General features: G+C 26.6%; 3 protein-coding genes and 1 pseudogene across 3 annotated transcripts in view; 2 read left to right on the plus strand and 2 right to left on the minus strand.

Annotated features, from left to right (window-relative positions):
* Positions 1-1812: 1812 nt before the first annotated feature.
* Positions 1813-9350, minus strand: LOC113366026 (protein takeout-like). Its single transcript, XM_026607577.1, has 5 exons — positions 9192-9350; positions 4159-4399; positions 3728-3867; positions 3121-3267; positions 1813-1967 (listed from the first exon to the last, which is right to left on the minus strand). Exons 1-5 carry the CDS (start codon positions 9277-9279, stop codon positions 1813-1815), a joined length of 771 nt encoding a protein of 256 aa, XP_026463362.1. The 5' UTR covers positions 9280-9350.
* A 2446-nt stretch (positions 9351-11796) lies between these two features.
* Positions 11797-12752, plus strand: LOC113366027 (ankyrin repeat domain-containing protein 49-like). Its single transcript, XM_026607578.1, has 4 exons — positions 11797-11959; positions 12034-12177; positions 12281-12460; positions 12535-12752. Exons 1-4 carry the CDS (start codon positions 11797-11799, stop codon positions 12732-12734), a joined length of 687 nt encoding a protein of 228 aa, XP_026463363.1. The 3' UTR covers positions 12735-12752.
* A 61-nt stretch (positions 12753-12813) lies between these two features.
* Positions 12814-14062, minus strand: LOC113366029 (annotated as a pseudogene).
* Positions 14063-14790: 728 nt separating this feature from the next.
* LOC113366030 (ATP-dependent Clp protease proteolytic subunit, mitochondrial-like) overlaps positions 14791-15607 on the plus strand; it is a 2726-nt gene continuing 1909 nt past the window's right edge. The window contains exon 1 of the mRNA XM_026607580.1: positions 14791-14807. The gene's annotated coding sequence lies outside the window, so the exon portion shown is untranslated. The remainder of the gene's footprint in view (positions 14808-15607) is intronic.

Genomic DNA, 15607 nt, shown 5'->3' on the forward strand with positions numbered 1-15607 from the left:
ACCACAACCTGTTCTGATTCGATATATCACTCTCGGGAGACGGCCCTGGCGGCCAAAACCAGGGTTATGGACAAATGTAGACTCTTGTTTGTTATAATATTTTCTGTACTATTTATTATTATAAATACTCAACTATTCATATCAAATTATTTTTGCATTTACCATTAAACTATTTCTACACAATAGAGACGAAGTACAAGCTTTATTTTTACATCTATTGATGCTAAAAATGTATAATTTTATATACATATCTCTTTCTATTATATTGTGGCCCGATCCTTTAAGCAATTGTTTACCTTTGCACAAATTAATTAATACTAGACTAACGTTTTAATTTCAATGGTACGCATCAGTGTATAATTAAACTTGTTTGCTAAAAATTTAATAAAATATCAGAATTATTTTTTTTGATATGAAGATTATTCAAATTTTATGCATAGTTGTTCATAAAATTAAATGTGGTGTATAAGGAACTAATTAAATTAAAGAGGATGTCACACACATGCACACACACATTTTTATATATGAGTGTATATATAAATAAAAATAACTATATTTTTTTAAAAATAATCAATCAGTAGTTTACGAAGCAAATTATTATTGGAGTTATTCAGTAGTTATAAGCTACTAATTGGCATTAATTATAATTACACACTCTATTTATGCAAAGTTTAAATTCAACGTTTTTATTGTCACTTCTATCAAAGACGTAGGTTGATGTTGAAATCATAAATATTCAATTTATGATAAAAGTCTCTAGAGCGGAACATAAATAAATATCAAAAAATCAATTAATTTTTATCATAAAATATTTGAGTACATAACTAATTTATTAGTCGCTACTTTGTGTAAAGACTAAAGAAACTAGTTGGGGTAAAGTCCCTAAGCTGTGCATTTGACCTGCGCCAGTGGATTATTCCAGGTTGCGGTGCGGAATGATTTAGATTCCTGGGAAACCCATAAAGGGCTTACAAAAAATGCGGAGAACCATAAGTTAAAAGCAATGAAAAATAATTTACTATTTATTAAAATGCTTTCAATTAATTTTTTTATCCGTAATTATTGCAAAATAGATATTTTTTAATTTTTACCTTTTATCACATATTTATCATAAACTAAATAAAATAGAAAATACATTTCCATTTTCTAAGTTTTTAATTAATCATATTATACATAAATTTTAAATATAGCTAATATTATATATTACAATAATAAATTCATAAAATTAAATTTGTAAATTTTGAAGACATTTATAAAACCAAAGTATTTATTTCAATTTAATACTTGAACATAAATTTTAAAATTGAATAAGTTATAAAGTAAATTAAGATAAAATAATAAGTATAGAGTTTCGTGATTAAATATAATAGTTTTTATATATTTATATAATAATTTTATCGAGATAAAAATTGATAAAGGTTTTTTCTTTGGATCTTAAATACTATGAATACTTATTACATGTTATGAATATAATATATGCCTACCATTGAGGTAAATTTTAAGTAGTTTTGTCGTTTATAATATGTTGAAGTTGATTGAACAAAAAATTAATCGTCTTTATGTAAAACAATATATAAAACATTTCTCTATAACCAACCTCAATGATTTTTACAGGTATATAACAAAATAAATATAAATACAAAATTTATATTAAATTGTTAACATCAACATATACTTATATTAATATCTGTAAAAATTTATATATTCATAATATATTAACCACTATTCTAACATATTATATCATGTTCTAATAACTATCATTACAATCACATATTTGTTTCTAAGCATTCAGTTTGCACTATCAGTTTTTATTTAGGATTCTGGGAACAGACGTCGGAATGGTATTTTTTCAAAAACATAGTTCATTCCTGTTTTGATTGGGGGTCCCCAGAGGGTGCTCAATATTGGAAGCGCCTCTTTATATAGGGAGCGCCAGTTTTGATTCATGGTTACTAGGAAAGCATCATCTGAAAAAAAATTAAATTGTAGTAAAACAATTAAACCTAATAGTTGAATTTAGAACGTGTAATAATTTTTTTTATCATAAATTTCTCGAATATTTGGAAATGATGTAATTTTATTAATAATAACTATTTTAAATCATTCTACTGCATACATAAAAATGTTTTGCTTCTGCATCTAATGATTTTAAAGCGTTTACGATTATTAAAAATCAGTGGTTTTATTTTTAATTATAATTTAATAACTAATTTATTTGATTCTTATTATTAAGTTTTATAATCCGAGAGAAAAATCAATTACAAGATTCACAAGTATAAGCATGCTTGAAGCAAATCAATTTTAACTTTTGCTTGTTCTGTCTAGTTTTTGCTTATATTGCATTACTTTAAAGTTGAAACAATAAACTAATTCAATTACATCATATTAATTATTTAGTGATTTAAAGTTTCTCTTAAACATTTTTTTTATTCAAGTTAAAAACAATAAAAACAATGAAAGAACGTCATGATGTTTTGCTTGGTAAATTTGGGTTCCGCATTAGCTACCGGCATTTCTGTCAGAACTAACAATCGGTTTGCATTTTCACTTTCGAATATATATTATTATACAATCATAACATTTATCTAATTTGCTGTAATTCATATGTACAGCGATGTACAATTTTTAGCGTTTTTTGTTGAACTGCAATCAGAACTAGGAACTATATTTAGGGACGATGCTAGTTCTAGGATTAAACCTTGGGTTGCTATCATTTTAGTTTTTGAATACTAAAAATAATATTGGTATCTTTTAATTAATATAAGATAATAATCATTTTACTTTAGTATGCAGGTTTTTCAATTTTATCTTGATTTTAATTCTTGAGAAATTTTATGTTCTTTTACTATAGTACTGATGGTTGACTTATCAGGAAGTTCGATATTCCTATTACATGTATCCCGAAAAATTGAACAAATCAAAACAAATTAAAATAAATCTCTTACATGAACTTCAAATTAATAGAAAAATTCTAAAATTATAATAAATAAATTATTAACTACAATTTCTTCGACTTCAGTATGTAGATTCACCATTTTCACACTATTGACTTTCTTTTAGAAATAAGTGAAAATTTTGAAAGTATTATCAAAAATAAGCAAGTTCTCTAATTATACTTACTGACAGCTTTATCAGGGAAAATATTTGTGGCATAAATATTAACATTTGAAGGAACTGGCGACATATCAGCTTCCTTAATAACCATATACTTTTCACCATCACGTTCTTCAAGTTCACCTTTCACGGCCCAAGTTGTACTTACACCCTCTAAAAAAATAAAATAAATTGAAAATATTTGTATAAAGAACAACTAGGTCTGGAAATAAACTTAAACTATTTACAGTACTTTTCTTATTATCACATTACTGTCAAGATCTTGTCAGAATTGTTTTCCAGTCAAAATTGAAAACATTATTATAAAAATAGATTTATAAATGACTGACAAGTCTCGTGTCACTATAATCGACCTTTAAGACTAATCACGTAATAAAAGCAACATAAATAATTTAATTTATTATAATGATATTGTTATAACGTGGCGAGTTTAATAGTAATTGTATATAATTAGATGTATCATGGGAAGCAAATTGGATAATAAACTTAATAGAGATGGTAAGAAAAATTTATGGGAATTTGGTATTTGATCCACAAGATGATGATTTTATATGTTTTGCCACCATGGCAAAAAAATAGTATCAATGTTATAAAGAATTTATTTTTCTTTTACCCATGCTGATGTTGAAGAATCCTTTCGTGTGTATTTGGAACAGGTTGACGCCTCCATCAAATTTATAATTTCCTTCGAAAATCAAATTGTCGAACATCAGGTCAATTTCCATTTCTAAACTGTCATCGGTCACAGTTGCTCTAGAAAATAAAATAATAATTTCAATAAGATATTCTATGAAATTTTTTTGGAGGTTAGATTTTTAGTAAAAGATAGTATATCAACAAGAGAAATGAATTTTGTAATTGCATGAAAAGTTACACCATTTTCAATTTATATTTTTAACATTGCAGTTCTATATTGATATTGCATATATCAACAAAAAAAATTATAAATATGTTTCTAATTAGTCTAGAGAAGATTTTGATACCTAAGCAAGAAACCTCTATCCTTTTTACCAAATTTTTCATTTTCCACCTTCCTCTTATTACCTGACTTCTTTGATTTCGCAATTGCTGCTCCCGAAGACTTTGTTGTCTTTTCCCTGTACATTGCCCTTGATGTTGCCGATGTTGTGGTTGACGTGGAATTTGGGGGTCGACAGAGGGTCTATTGGGGGTATCTCCAGGGGTTTGTAACCGTCTTTGATAGCTGGCAAGATACTTTTCATTGATTCCTTTATGCATTCGTTCAAATTGGGGTCGTTTCTTTTGCAAATCTTGAAGAAATCCGCTATAAAAGATAATTAAATTATTAATATATTTGCTGGGTAATTTTAAAAATATTTTTTTTAAAGTAAGAAATATTGGGTAAATATAAAACTTTAGTATATATTTATGATATTAATCTTATCTATAAACATTGCAGTGCCAAAATTTATGCAATTATATTAAAGATATTTAAAAAATAGAAAAGACAAATAAAAATATTATATAAATAATTTACAAATATATAGTTTGTGTTTACAATAAATTTCCATAATGTATTCCATGTATAAGTAAATACAAGACTCTCTATTTCAGTGAAACAAATCTTGATTTAGTTAGTCACAAAATCCAGACAGCAAATATCAACATAGACTATATTTGCATATCATAATATTATTATAAATAAATAGTCGTTAAGACTAATCTTTAATGGAATGAAAAAAGAGGCGAATTTTATTTACCCAAATTTAGTATGAATGTATTGAAAGACTCACATTGTAATGAACAATTAAATATAAAAAAATGGATGGAATTAATATTATTGTTACATGTTTAATTTTACATTTGGAGTTCTTTCTTCACTAACACGACTTAGAATTGTTATTTTCTTTTGCATTGCAACAAAAAAAATTACATGAACCTACATGTTTTACAGCAGCAAATTTTTATATTGCACTAGAACTTACATGTTTTTTTTATTACATACATTATTTTTATTTATCATCGTCAAAATGTTTCTTTCATCGCCAGGAAATAATGATCAAGGCAATGTCAAGGATAAAATTCCGGTCGCGTTTTTATATAACACGTTTATAATTAATAGTACTATTTATAACATTAAAGTGACTAAGAAGAATTGTACATGCATCAAGTTATTGCTGGAATATAAATAGCGAATAAATAAATTTTATTGCTGACGTTCTATTCTGTTTTTGAACTTATAACGATTTCCATTTGTGTCATGGATTGATAATATAATAGACAAGGCTTTATATGATTGTGTCTCAGAAGGTTTTATGAACTTATTGACTTTAGGATCAATTTAAAAGTGAAAGTTTAGAAAAAAAAACGGGATCAACAATTTATAAAATAATTAATAAATTATATATTAATAATGAAGATAAAAGAAATTGCCTCGGTGTCATATATTTTTATTACACTATTTTGACTATATAGATATTAACAAATTCAATTTGAAACGTAAATATTTGTAAATTATAAAATGAACTTGTAATTACTATATTATCAAAAATCAATTTCAATTGAATCAGTAATTATTTTTTTCTCCTAAAAACCCACTTTTTAATGATTAATTAAACTAGTTGGGTGTATGGCATCGTGCCTTAAGGCAACTTCCCGTACCGTAACGAAATGTTCGAGGAACTGAACAATTTTATGATTAGTTTGAATTTAATTTATATAAAAAATAATTTTATAAAATATAAATAATTTAAATAAAAAAGTAAACAAAATGGTTATAATATTTTGAAAACATGGGCAAAAATAAAGTAATTTCGATGCTAGGCTAGGAATAAAACTTCTAATCTGGAATGAGATTTTACAAATATTTATCTTATATATTTGAGCTTATCTATCTGATTGATATATATATATTTGAGATTATCTTTTATAGAGAATCAAATTTTTGAAATAATAAATTTAAAATAAAATCAAATAATACTTAAACAAATCACAAAATTATCCTGCTGGTTGTCTGACAAATATACCTATACAATTTGATAAACTTTTGAATTTAATAATTTTAAATATTTATAGTGCAATGTTTAAAACTTTAGCCTTCGAGGAATACTGAAAGTATTGAAATAGATTATTATTAATATTGTAACATTGTTTAATATTTATAAGAATTATATAAACTGAATTGCAAAGTTAAAGTTATTTGTACAAAGTATATTAGAACTTTAGTCAGAATTAAAAATGAAATCTGAATTATTTTCAATATACAAAAAAAAAAAACTAAAAAAAAAATGATATAATTTTTTTTTTCAAAGTCAATTATTTTGTTTAAACAACTGAAAGTTCTTTGAATCATTTAAATCGGACGCTTCGTTCCCTCAAAAACTACCATTTTTTGCACATTTAGCTCTTTATCTCCGTAATTGCTGGACCTGCCTTTGCCAAAAACTAATCAGCACATCTTCCTATAGATAAAAATCCAAATTTGAACCGACTTTTGAACCATTCAAATCGGTTGATCCGTGCGCCCGAAAACGTGACTGGAAAATTGTATCCATACATACATACACACACCATTTTTTCTGAGGTATGCCAAAATGTTCAGAAACCTTCAAAATGTCGAGAAATACAAAAATTTTCAATTTCGATTTTTGGACGATTACAATAACTTATCCTACGGGAATTTAAATATAAAAAAAAAAAAAAATATTTTCAAAAATGTATATTATCTACTTGTGTATGTTTTTATTAAAAAAACACCATTATCGTCGTAGAATTTTTATCGCAAAGACAGTTTTGCATAAACTATTATCATGCATGTCATAAAATTATTGTTTTGTAGGAATGTTTTGAGCATACTATCTTAATTATCTAAAAATCCATACGATAATTTTTGTGAAGGCTACAGTTTTAAACATTGCACTATAAATATTTAAAACTATTAAATTTAAATTTTTATCAAAATGTATATTTGTCAGACAACCAGCAAGATAATTTTATGATTTTTTAAAGCATTATTTGATTTTATTTTAAATTTATTATTTCAAATATATATATATATATATATATATATATATATATATATATATGTCAATCAGATAGATAAGCTCAAATATATAAGATAAATTTTTGTAAAATCTCATTCCAAAATAGAAGTTTTATTCCTAGCCTAGCATCGAAATTACTTTATTTTTGCCCATGTTTTCGAAATATTATAGCTATTTTGTTTATTTTTTTATTTGAATTATTTATATCTTATAAAATTATTTTTTATATAAATTAAATTCAAAGTAATCATAAATTGTTCAAGTAAATAATTATTGTTAAAAACTTCCATTATCTAACTGTTGTTTATAAGTAAAATTCCCGCCATGAATATATTCATCTAAAAATACCTGCCAAGTAGGAATATTGTTTATAAATTGTTATTGCATACGTACATAAGTACTTGTATAATTTATAATTTATAATATATAACAATTCATGCGTAATGTTTAATGATCGTTTTTGCTATCGATTATTTATTTATTGATCAATGGAATGTTTCAGAACAAAAACAGGATAAAAAAATTAAATTAGACTTACGATTGATGAACTAGTTGCTTACAATTGCGAAACCTTTTTTTATTCTTTGACGTAGAATTTTATTTTTCAATAAATAAAAAAGTTAGTAATAATAATTGTATTAGTAATAATTAGTTACGACGTCACATACCGTATTTATTACAACTTTTAGAGTAGATAACAAAATATTTAGGAAAAATCTAAATCTTTACACCTGAATTATCAAATAACTTTTTGAAAATGCAAATCTAGGAAATAATAAGAGTAATATATATGAAGATTAAATGTGTTTGTATATGTAAATAATGTAGATGATTAAAATGCTTTAAAAGGTAATACCGAGGTAATATAAATTCTTCAGGAGTTGTTAAATTATAGAATTTTTTTAGCAAAATACCTTCAAAAGTAGTATTTAATCAATTTATTACCTTTTTGATTTCAATAATATATTACTTCTTAAATTACTAAACGATTGGATCAATTTTTATAACATTTAATTCGATTATGGTTCAGACTCACAATACAATTTGATAAATAACTTATTTTTAGATAATAGTTTCTCCAATATTAAAGACAATTAAGATCTATTTTAAGTTAGTTATAAAATATAATAAAAAGCCAATGATTTCTGATTTATGATTTATTAACAAAATTTGTATTTGTAGTTGATTTCTGGCTCTATTTTATATATAAATTATGCAACCATAATACAATATTTAAAATTATATAATTACATGTTTTTCTTAAAAAATCTTTATTTGTTTATTGATTAAAAATTGTGTATTCGTTGTTAGTTTCTGCAATAAATAATGGACCCAAGTTTATGTATAAATCATAATATTTTTATAAACAAATAGTGCAAAACTAAAAATTAGCCATGAAATAATTCATAGAATATTAGGAATGGATGTAGGAAAAAAATTCGTTCAATTAAAACTCGTAGAAATTGAAAGACTCAAATTTTAATTAACTAAATTATTAATATAAATTGAATTAACAAATTGATAACACAGTCTAATATTATAAATAGTTAAAGTGTTAAATTTTAGGTAATTTCCTCATTATTAAAAAACAAAATTTTTGTTAAGATCAATTGTTAATTTTATTTATGTATTTATTTATTTTTAACAAACTGTTTATAATGAATCAAAAATATATAATGTAGTTATTATTTGCAATGCTTGATGAATGCACTATTTCTTATATAAATTATAAAACGCTATGTGCCAAATATGAAATTATAAAGTTCAAATTAATAAAACTCTATAGGCTGCCTTAAAAAATAATTTATATTGTATTTATGATTGGTTAGAAAATAGTTAGGCATTAAAAAATGGGCAATATGCACTAGCTTATACATCAAATAAATTTATAAGATTAGAGCTTAAAAACTATAATTACGAGAACATGTCTATATTATTCTCGTAGATGTGCTTTGGGGTTGGTGATTAAATGATATTAAATTTTTGTTCAACGTAAAACTATTTTGGTTGGTTTTGAAAATATTTTTTTAATAAAAAAATATTTACAAATCTGTGTCTATTATCTCTACTCACGTAAGGGTGCTTCGGGGTCGACGAGAGCTTTCGCTCGGCAGAGGGCGGTCGCCGCCAAAAGCACAACCATCGCCGTCATTTGTCCCATTGTAAATAAATAATTATTATAAATAGTTTCACGGCAAATCGTAATCTCAATTAGCAATACGATCTGCTTCCTGGTCGCTTTTGCACTGACTCGATCCTTATCGGTTCGACTGGCTTTATAGACTCACAATCAGCACCATGGGCAGGTTACCCTTGAAAATCTCGACGAGGCAAGGTCACCGCCTCATCTTGGATATGGATTTATTGTGTGCGTATTAATTTAATTTCAAACTGTACTAGTAAGAGTTTATGTAATTGATCGCAGTATGAACCACAGTTTCCCAAAAGGATAGAAATCACATTTTTCGTTATCAAAATCTTGTGAGACCAAATCATTTCTTGGCGATTCTTTGGTGATCCATCCACCACTGTCTTTTTTCCTTGATAGTAATTGCGTTTTATACATAAAGATACAAGTAACCAGGCACAGTATTCAGTATATCATATTTTTCAATAAAAGCAATGATTAGTGAAAATTCAATATATCAAGTTTTAAATTAGTTTATTTTTTTAATTAATCTTAATATAGTCTTAATATAGTCAAGCAAACAAAAAATTAAACAGAAACCAAAGCATAAATATTTTTTAAAATTGTTTAATCAATTTTCATTTAAATGAATATGAATATTTCATTTAAATGAAACCAAATTTAATTAAAATTTTCATTTATTTAAATGCTCTAATGTAGCTAACTAAAATATCACTTATGAGTCATTTGAAATTGTTGTTATTAATATAATGAAATTTATTAAAGCAAACGTCAGCAAAATTAATTTGAAATTTAAATGTGATTAATTTTATATTAACTTTTGCATTGCAGTCGTATGACTAATAGATAACAACTTAAAACCAAACAAAAAATTGATCAGAAATCTTAGTTCAAATGAAATGAAATCAGATTATTATATTTTATAAACAGAAGTATATTTTCGCATGACTTAATAATAATGATTTTATTTTTTACGTTATACATTAATTATTTAAGTCTGTTATAACAATTTTTTTAATTGGCCATTAATCTTTTCTCGTGTAGTATCGAGAATGAGTCCATATAAAAGCACTTTTAAAACCTTATTTATCTAGAAAATAAATCACACTATAATGATTTATTCAAAAAGCTAGATTCTAGTTACAATGAAGTCTGCTAAAATAACATTTTTATCTTTTTAAAAATTTGCTACCACAGGAAAATAATAATTTATCAAAACCAAATGATTTTGTTTATAATGATAAATCTAGACATCTGCTAAGATAACAAAAAGAAACTCTACTTTTTTCTCAATATGCAAATTATAAAGTTTTTTGCCAAATTCGCACTTCACTTGATTATTAGTATTGGAGATTATTTTTAAAAAACAGGAACAAATATCAAAACGTATGCTATTTACTGTTTACACAAACGTACTGTAAAAAATGTAGAATCTGCATATTGAGTGCTCAATACTGAACATAAAAATGTTATAACTATTATTCTTCTACTACAAATCACAAATTAGTGTTAATTTTTGAACTTTTGCTAATAATTTACCATAAATTATGTACTCAATAAAGTTATAAGTGCGAATAAAAATAAAAATGAGAGTCCTTTATCAGGGTAAATGAACTGACTAAAAAAAATGGCAATAGTGTAATTTCCAAGCAATAAATCTTAATACGTAATGTAATACCAATATCTTTGTTTGTGAGCGATTTATTAGTGCTAAAAAAAATTATATAATGACGTAGGTTCAAATACTTTGTACTCTTCAAATAATTGACTTTTTTTTTTAATGGAAAATTTTACTATAGGTGCTCTGATGATCATCAATCTTTTCTATAAAAGCACGTGGTCATCTTCAAAACAATTGTACATTTTGTTTACACGTTTTTTATTTCGTGGATTTAATTCGCGAACATTATATGAACAATGTAGTACGTCATTCAATGTAAAAAAGGTTCATTTATTTCTTTGGAGCATTTAATTAATGGGTGATAGACTAAAACTATGATCTGTTTTTTATCGGTTTGGGTAATTCTGTGTTAGGAACGACATATATCAAACTTTGGATTTTTATTAATGCACATCAAATAAAAAAAATACGTTTTCCATTTCTTATTAAATCTGTGACGTGATCGCATATCTAATGCATAAATTGCCCAAGTGAATTATTGTAATCAAAATAACAATTATCGTACGATTTCGTGAAGAATACTATAAAAACAACTGTTATATTAAAATTTTGATTATGATATTAATTAAGTTAATTATTTCTTTACGTAATATCACGATTTGAATCTGATGTTGTGAAATAATAATTTACTTGTGTAAATTAGTATAATACATTGTAAATGTTTATTACTGAAAATTACCTTAATTTTAGGTTATTTGCTGACAATGAAATTAAACTTATCAAGTGCAAATTATATAATGATGGATGGAAAAACTGATAATATAAAGATAGAACACTAAGGAATATTATTTTAAGCTATTATATCATTATCAATATTTTGAAATAATTTTTGTTTCAGTCTATAAGCAATGTCGAATACAAGCACAGATGATGAAGATGATGGAACTATCTTTCGTGAAACTCCAACATTGGAAGAAATAGAAAAATTTAGGCCTAAAGCAAGGAACGATATGCTGATAAGTGGTTGGGATGATCAGGATGAAAATATAGAAGTTGAAAGAAATCCACATGGTACTTTAGGGCTAATAGATTTCATGAAAGTTTCCCAAAAGTATTTACTTAATATTATGTATTTTTGTTATCAGAAACACCAGAAAAAGAAATACTATGGGCAGCTGAGAGTGGTGAACTTGAAGTAGTTGAAGATCTTTTAAAGAAGCATCCTCATTTAATCAATACTCGTGATAAGGATAATTATACACCACTTCATAGGCAAGATTATTTCATTAGTATATTCTTATATTTTTTATTTTGAATTTTATGCAAATTTTCTCTTGTTTTTGTTGACCATCTACGATACAAAAATTTAGAACTAATAATATTCTACTATAGAGCAGCGTACAGTCATAATTTTGATGTGGCTCATGCATACTACAACAGCTGGAGCTGATCCTAATGCAGAAACAGAAATGAAATGGACCCCTTTACACTCTGCTTGTAAATGGAATAATGCTTCAGTTGCTGGTTTATTATTGCAATATGGTGCCAATGTAAATGCACAAAGCAATGGAGGTAAAATATTGTTTATATTATATAAATTGTAAATAAGAAACAAACTTGTTAAGTTGATGAAATTTTATTTTTAGGTCAGACACCACTCCATGTTGCCTCTAGTTCCTCAGATTGTAGAGAAGTGCTAACAATATTACTTCTAACTGAAGGAATCAAGCCAAATATCTTGAATTCATCAAATGAGACTGCATTTGATATTGCAAAACGCTCCGGCAAATATTATTACCTTTTTGATATAGCTCATGATGCTCTTAATGATGAAGATTTATATTAATGCCTGTGATTCCTCAACCTGCCAATTGTTAATACATACGACAAAATAATATAAGATTAGCAAAATACAAATTTACAAATTAACTATTTGTATTTAACCTACTTCTACAATTGTTGTGTCGAGAATTCCCAAAGGGTACTTCACCTCTACAAGCACTTAGGATTTCATTCTTTTTAGGATGTGAAACCAAAGTAGGAATGACAGATTTAATTGAACTTTCTTCTCGATGGAGTTTCTTAATCTCCTTACTGCTCAAGAGATCCCATATTATGATGGACCCCTCTGTTGTACCACTAATTATAAGTTATCTGAATACATAATTGCACACTCTACAGCAAAATCCTGTGTGTTGTGACCACCATACCTATGTAGATAAAAAATATATGTGATAATTTTTAATCGTCTTTTTTCATAATTTATTTATAAGTTACTCTGATAGTAATTCCCCACTACTTTATCCATAAGTCTTAAAGTGCTATCAGCACATGCAGCAAGGAGCATTGATCGTCTCTTGTGATTTCAATATGTGTTATAGATTCTGAAAAGAAAAGGCTTGAGTATAAATAACACCATTGCAAAAACAAAACCCACGTACTTCCTATGCAATCTGTTATTAATTCACCGGCTCTGAGATCATATTTTCTAATTCTTACCATCTAAGGATGCACTAATTATCTCATGATCAGAAACCACCAAGCTGGATATTGAATCCTTGGCTTCTTTTAAAACCTGTATTATTGAAATTATCAGCAAAATTTAGTACTCTCTGTTATAACTCTAACAAGTAATCAAACCTGAACTGGTTGTTGACGTCGAGACTTTAAATCCCAACCATAACGGTATTATCATGAGAACCTGATGGCTAATGTAATTCTTCATTGAACCTTAAGAGCAACAATTTAAGATTATGATTTAAATTTGTGGGATGAAGGTATATATTGTTCATACTTTACACACAGATACACTACTTGCATGTCCTCTTAGCCTTCGTGTTGGAAGGCCAGATGCAACATCCCATAAAATAACTGATTTATCAGAGCTGCCGGATAGGATCTGTGAACTATCACATGATCCAGCAGCATCAAGAACTTCATTAGCGTGACCTCCATAAGTTTTAAGTAACATGACTTATGAACATTCCAAAGTTTTAATTTTTTATCAGCTCCACATGTTATGCAATATGTACCATCAACTAGAAAAAACATATTTTACTTGAGAGTTTTTGATTGAGAATTATTTTAATGATGTTACTGTTGTATCGAACTGCACGAATAGCACCCTGTTTTACAGTCTATAGTTTTTAAAGGAACTAAAGAATCAATATCCATTTAATAAAGATAATGGATGATTTTATTAATGTTCTGTATATAATGTTCATTTTGTGTTTTATATTCTAGAGTAAGCAGCAGTGCAAAGTGTAGAAGTAAATTTTGTATTAAAAAATTAGATTATAATCAAGTTTGCTAATTTGCTAGGAAATATTTTTGCTATAAAATGTTATATAATTTTTTTTATCTCTTTAAATTTGTATATAGTTGTAGAACTAAATTTGACGTATAAAATTCAATATTTTGATAACCTCACTAAATTGTTAGGTTGTCAGCGTGCATTCGCAAAAAGACAGTGACACCAACATAAAAACAATATTCGATTTGGCTGCGGTCAATTTAAAAACCAAAGTATCGACAAACCTGCCATTTGTTACATTCATACTTTGTCAAAAGTGTTAGTGCAATTTATTTATTTTATTTTGAGTTTATGTGAAACCCATTCAAAAAATGTTTAATAGAATAATACGCTCTTTAAACAAAACCGTAAGTAAAGGAAATATCTCTTACTATTGCAATATCTCTTACTACATGTAATTAATAATTATTATTTTAATTCCAGAACAACTTAAAAAAACTATGCACTGAAATTTTACATGGTGCCCATTGTGGTAGAGCAAACAGGCCGAGGAGAGCGAGCTTATGATATATTTTCTAGACTTCTAAAAGAAAGAATAATTTGTGTAATGGGGCCAGTTCATGACGATATGAGTTCTTTAGAGTAGCGCAATTACTTTTCCTTCAGGTCTATAATAATTAGCATGTTCTATAAGTCTTGAAAACAGGGGAAAATAAAGTTTGGTCTTCAGTCAGAAAGCAGTAACAAACCTATTCAACATGTATATTAACTCACCTGGAGGATCAGTGACTGCTGGTTTAGGGATATATGATACAATGCAATATGTTAAGCCGCCATTCCACTTGGTAAGCTTTATTACTAACAATATTTTGTTTTTTTAAAACTAGACTTCTAAAAACATGTTTCGTATAAAAGCTTTCTCGATAAATCCATGAATTAGTAATTATGCAAGGGCTGCATACTAAACAATAGAATTTAATATGAAATACAAAATATTTCACCTCTATTCAGGTGTGTAGGACAAGCCTGTTCAATGGGTTCTCTCCTGTTAGCCGCTGGTGCACCAGGTATGAGACATGCTCTTCCGCATTCTCGAATCATGATACACCAGCCATCTGGTGGTGCTACTGTAAGTTTAGAGACGCTATAAATAAATCCACATATTTATTTTGCCCTAAAAATATCTAATTAATTTATTAAGGGCCAAGCTACAGATATTCAAATCCATGCTGAAGAGATAATAAAATTAAAGAAAACAATTGACATTAATATATGCAAAGCATACTGGACAAAATACTGAGCTTTTGCATAGCAAAATGGAACGTGATACATTTTTATCTCCGGATGAAGCGAAGGCAATGGGTTTAATAGATCAAGTTTTAGTGCATGCGCCTTCCACGATTACAAAGGGAAGTGCACCAAGTGCAGATGCTCCAAATCCTATTATTATGCCTAAAGATAAAGAA

This window comes from Ctenocephalides felis, unplaced genomic scaffold (assembly GCF_003426905.1).
Source record: "Ctenocephalides felis isolate EL2017-DRISC unplaced genomic scaffold, ASM342690v1 CF-g0.4_SCAFFOLD_01170, whole genome shotgun sequence".
Taxonomy (NCBI): Eukaryota; Metazoa; Arthropoda; class Insecta; order Siphonaptera; family Pulicidae; genus Ctenocephalides; species Ctenocephalides felis.

Excerpts from the sequence above, each read along its gene's own strand:
- LOC113366026 (XM_026607577.1), bottom strand. The coding sequence starts at position 9,279 with ATGGGACAAATGACGGCGATGGTTGTGCTTTTGGCGGCGACCGCCCTC. Across the intron at positions 4,400-9,191 it reads CGACCCCGAAGCACCCTTAC|CGGATTTCTTCAAGATTTGC; the intron begins GTGAGTAGAGAT and ends TATCTTTTATAG. Across the intron at positions 3,868-4,158 it reads TGCGAAATCAAAGAAGTCAG|AGCAACTGTGACCGATGACA; the intron begins GTAATAAGAGGA and ends TTTATTTTCTAG.
- LOC113366027 (XM_026607578.1), top strand. The coding sequence starts at position 11,797 with ATGTCGAATACAAGCACAGATGATGAAGATGATGGAACTATCTTTCGT. Across the intron at positions 11,960-12,033 it reads AGTTGAAAGAAATCCACATG|AAACACCAGAAAAAGAAATA; the intron begins GTACTTTAGGGC and ends TTTTGTTATCAG. Across the intron at positions 12,178-12,280 it reads TAGGCAAGATTATTTCATTA|AGCAGCGTACAGTCATAATT; the intron begins GTATATTCTTAT and ends ATTCTACTATAG.